Consider the following 4,845-nt stretch of genomic DNA (forward strand, 5'->3'; position numbering starts at 1 on the left):
ATTTTACCGCACTGATGCTACGACGACAGTTTACCAGTTTATTCAGCGCTAGGACACATTTGCACTGAAGGGAATCAGTCTTGGCTCGTAATGTAGTGTTCGTCTCAGCCACCAGCATTTGCTGTGCTGGAATGCGTTGGTCTTGTCGCAACGTCAAGCCACGTCACTTTCCACTTGTACTGTAACTGTACAGTTGGATTCAACTTTTGTGCTGCTGTCACAGTGTCGGCACCGTGAAAGCGACCATGTTGCAGTCCTTCCAACTCGATGCGTCGGCTCGGCATTCACAGGGAACACGATGTGCGATCCTTTCGTAACGTAGTGTCCTCTTCTTGTTCCCTTGCTTCTCCTTAGCCAGCACCCCTGTGGGAGTCTTACTTTCGAGCCTTGGACAGCTTCACTGTCGCAAGTTCAAAATGCATCACAAGAACTTTTCGTCCTTCATGAACAACCCCATCCCTACCGAAATCGCCATGTCGGCTCGCGAGATCGAAGGCTTAGTCAAATTGGTCGCTTTTCATGCGTTGGTGTCAACTTACTGCCTCATCTTTCACGATGCAGGGGCTTATATGCATAAATAGATGGTGGGAGGAATTTACTTCTCATCATCAAGCAACAATTTTACCACACTGATGCTACGACGACAGTTTACCAGTTTATTCAGCGCTAGGACGCATTTGCACTGAAGGGAATCAGTGTTGGCTCGTAATGTAGTGTTCGTCTCAGCCACCAGCATTTGCTGTGCTGGAATGCGTTGGTCTTGTCGCAACGTCAAGCCACGTCACTTTCCACTTGTACTGTAACTGTAGAGTTGGATTCAACTTTTGTGCTGCTGTCACACTGTCGGCACCGTCAAAGCGACCATGTTGCAGTCCTTCCAACTCGACGCGTCGGCTCGGCATTCACAGGGAACACGATGTGCGACCGTTTGCCTGATGAGGGGCTGGTCGGGGAATATTTCTGTCCATGTTTCAAGATATTCCGAGATTTTGATTGGTTAGTACCCAAATTATCCGGATAACACAATCATTCACGCTTCCGGAATAACTCAGACATGGATGCGAGTTTTGAGGCGTGGATGGTCCATCGACGCCCGTTCATGTCTGGGACTCATTTTCATAAAAAACGAAAAAGTATTGATCGACATTTTTTGGATTGCGAAAATATTTTGTCCGGATACGTCTCAGTTTCGGACATGGACTTTATATTCCGCGACCAGCCCCTCATCATCAGCGTGGATGGTTTAAGGCAGGGATGTTATCCGAACTATTTTCGAGGAGTTTGAAAATATATCAAAAATATTTCTTAATTTCTATCGAAAACTCAGGCGTCCCTGCTTTTGAGGTTGTGTTATCCGGAAAAATTCACGTTTTAGCCAATCAGGATGTTCGCAGACTTTACAGTAAAATGATAATCCAAACTCAATTAATCTCATCATGCGTTGCCCATAAGCGTATACTTCGTACTATTCATTGATATTGGACTGTTTACGAACTATTCACGAACTCCTCTCAGTATTAATACATATTCACTTTTATGAGTTTGTCGCAGAAACAATTATCCAGCGATCACGGTGACTGCACTTGCGGCGACAACGCGCCCGAATCACTTGTTCAACACTCAGGGAGGTACACAGTGATGATGACTGCATAACTGCATGCATGACTCATATATCTTATACATAGGTAGGTCAATTGCACCGAGCAGTCTCCCGGGCATGCACATTGTGGCAGGCCAACGACCGCGGCGACGGCCGATGGATCCTGGTGCGACCCAAACACACCAGTGCAACGTCACTACCGCATGTACGCTCTGATTATATTGTCTGAATCGCGATTGAATCATATACACTGATAGGTAGCGATCAAAATGTATGTTAAGGCATGCCCACAGCGGAAAACAAGAGTCTTTCATTTCTGCGTGTCAAGCTCCATCAAGGATTCGCCACTTCCGAGCTGGAGGTGTGTAGCGTAAGCAGAGAATACAATGATCCAAATCATGATTTATTAAGGTTGTACTTTTTTATCAAGTCGTACAGAGTGTGGTAGGATATCTCGTTGACACGTCGTTTTGCTGCGCGATTACTGCCTGCAGCTGCGATGGCTAACCAAATCGACGTCATCGCAGTTTGATAAACCTCGTTGCGTTGATGAACTGTCATTGCAAAAACCTCGCTGCGGTTGAGGTCACAGGTTGTTAGAATGAGGTCAACCACAACTGTTGCCTTGGAAAAGTTGACTTTGTCCTTGTATCCGGGAAAATCCTTTCGCCGCAATTTGTAAAACGGCGGAATGTTCTCGGCAGAATTTTCGCACCACCACGCAGCCCACCAATCAAACAACTTGCTGTTGGGACACATCAATTTCCCAGTATAGGTTAATCCCACGGGTACAGTTTGTTCTTGAGGAGCGCACGTCGTTACACTTCGTAGGGAATCCTCTCCGAGGATATCCGTTGGCATAGGTTGTAAATGCTCCAAGAGCTGAGTCCGTAGTTCTGCGAATGACTCTTTCATCATTTTAAATGTGACGGGGGCCGAGTCCGTTGCTTGATTTTGGATTTTAGTGGCCACACTTTGCGGGATGGCGTCGATATTATCAAACACTGTTGTCTGAAACTCCTGGAGCCCACTTTCCAAACGGCTCAATCGGTCCATCATGGTAACGTGAGGGGGTACACCAGTTGCAACCATTCCAGTAGCTGCATTTAACATGACATCACCATGCACCCGTGCTGACAAATGGCTCAGTAGCCCTGACCGCCAAATTAGGGACAAAAATATAGGATGGCTAGCGTCCAAAGTTGACTTCAACCAATCACGATGATACGCCAACTATGCCAACAAGTACGGCATCACACATCGAAAGCCCGCAGGGTACTCAATTGAATAGCCGGGCAGAACTGATTCCCACTCACTCACTCGCCCAAGGAGAGTGCTGGACGACCAGAAAAATGCGGCGGCAAGGATGCGAATGTGTTGGAAGTTAATGGTAAGCCTAACGTTTATTTTTTTATTTGAGAGGTTTATAATAATGTCACTGCAAAATATAAAAATTGGACATATAAATGAACCGAATCGAAAGCATGTAATAATAACCAACCTGTTGCTGCGCGACCAACGAATTGATCGCCACCAGATCCTTCAAAAATGTACCGTCCTTGTACACTGCCCAGGGTCCAACCTGCACGCAGCCACACGGATACCGCCTGGGGTCCACCCAGGGGTGTTTGACAATGCTGTAGCCACTCCTTTTCGGAAGGAATGGGTGCCAATTTCAGATATTGCCATGCCCATGGCAAGTATGTCTGCTTCGTTTACGGCACACGTTTTCAGTAGCCACTTCGAAAACCGAATTTGCGCGTTCACCCCAAAGATCAAGGTTGTGCGTTGGCCAACTGGCAGGCTTCTCGTGAATACAATTACTGCGAGGCTAATAAAGTACACAGCAATTAATAAAATAGAAATCAATCCAGAAAGTTCTGTAGGAACCTCAAGATTGGGCAGATCCACAGACACAAGGGATTGGCGTATACGTGCTTGGGAAACAATGCAGCTCCCTCTTGGTTGCTTTTCGTTCTCCCGAATTTTACTAAAAGCGCGTCGCCTAGGTCTATATTAATCCACGCACCTAATTAAATAAATACCTTGCCATGTGACATTGTCAAAACGTATTGATGCTGTAGATACTGAACGAGCCATTAAATTCCAGCAAAAAAGGAGAAACGTGTGAGCGTTGACGGCAAGAAAGTGGTCCCTCCGCGCTGACAGTGCTGCTTTGGCCAAATACGCATAACCTAATAATAAATTCAAAATGTCCAGAACATGAGACGCTGAGTAATAGTTATTCATGCAAAATATAGATACCATCTACCGTCATGGGCAATTTGCCCTCCCCGATTGGCATTTCACCGTCTTCTCTAAGCTGGGCAATGTGACGCTTCTATCCGTTTGCAAAATCTACTCGAACGTGCATAACTGTTAATTAAATACAATTACAAGGATCGTACCTTTGAGTCTAGCTTCCAGTTCGTCGTGCATCTTGATGTTCGCTTCCTTGTAAAGGTACTTTATTGGACGACGGAATCGACAACGAACTCTGGGTGTTCGCTGAGCAGCCATCGCTTGAAGCGTTCTATTATGTACGCATACTGGGTTCTTGTGTCATTGACTAGCCATAAGACGACAACACGGTCTCCTGCAACTGCTTCGGAATCATCCTCATCATGTTTGCGCTTGGTCCTGCCCATCGTCACACCGCAAATGGAACTTTAATTCATCCGAATAAAGAAGTTCATAAGAGTTCGTAAAAGGTGTATATTTTTCGAATATATTTCCGATATACAAAGAACAAGGTTGCTCCAGTGACACCACTCTGATAGTGACCACTTACGTATTCGTTTAGTTCGTAAATCCTATGTATATCCGGGCAAAAGAGTTCGTAAAACGGCTCAAACCGTTCGTAAAAGGGTACTATTCGGGAGTTATGAATGCGATATGTTAGAATTCATTATCATTCACACCACTTTGTCCACAAACAGCTTAAAACAAGCGGTCCAATTTAAGATGCACCATTTTAAGAAAAGTCTTTATATATTGTCAATTTGATACAAATTTGGGGAGGGGGTGCAATCGAATCGCGCCGACCAAACCGATCCACAATCGATCTGATTGGTTGAATTTCATTGAGAAGGTTTTGATTGGCTAATAATTTTGAGCTCATCTGAGGTAGCCAATCAAATCGATTTAAATTCCAACGAGAAACCACGCCACAACACGAAATTTCACTCGAAAGCACAATACCCATTTGCATATTTTTTGGGTGGTTAGTTAAAAACTGTAATTCT

The 4,845-nt window shown here is 45.1% G+C and overlaps 1 protein-coding gene across 2 annotated transcripts in view; it reads right to left on the reverse strand.

Moving 5' to 3' along the window:
• Positions 1 to 2,970: 2,970 nt before the first annotated feature.
• The window catches only part of H257_04934, a 3,425-nt gene continuing 1,550 nt past the window's right edge, over positions 2,971 to 4,845 (reverse strand). The window contains exons 3-6 of one of the 2 annotated variants that reach the window (XM_009829599.1): positions 3,646 to 3,795; positions 3,491 to 3,605; positions 3,102 to 3,431; positions 2,971 to 2,996 (exon numbers count right to left, since the gene is read on the reverse strand). In XM_009829599.1, coding sequence (XP_009827901.1) covers positions 3,143 to 3,431; positions 3,491 to 3,605; positions 3,646 to 3,795 — 554 coding nt within the window. In that variant the 3' untranslated portion in view covers positions 2,971 to 2,996; positions 3,102 to 3,142. Of the gene's footprint in view, positions 2,997 to 3,026; positions 3,432 to 3,490; positions 3,606 to 3,645; positions 3,796 to 4,845 lie in introns of those variants that run through there. The other variant, XM_009829598.1, reaches the window with a different exon arrangement.

Source organism: Aphanomyces astaci (genome assembly GCF_000520075.1).
Source record: "Aphanomyces astaci strain APO3 unplaced genomic scaffold supercont1.9, whole genome shotgun sequence".
Taxonomy (NCBI): Eukaryota; Oomycota; class Saprolegniomycetes; order Saprolegniales; family Verrucalvaceae; genus Aphanomyces; species Aphanomyces astaci.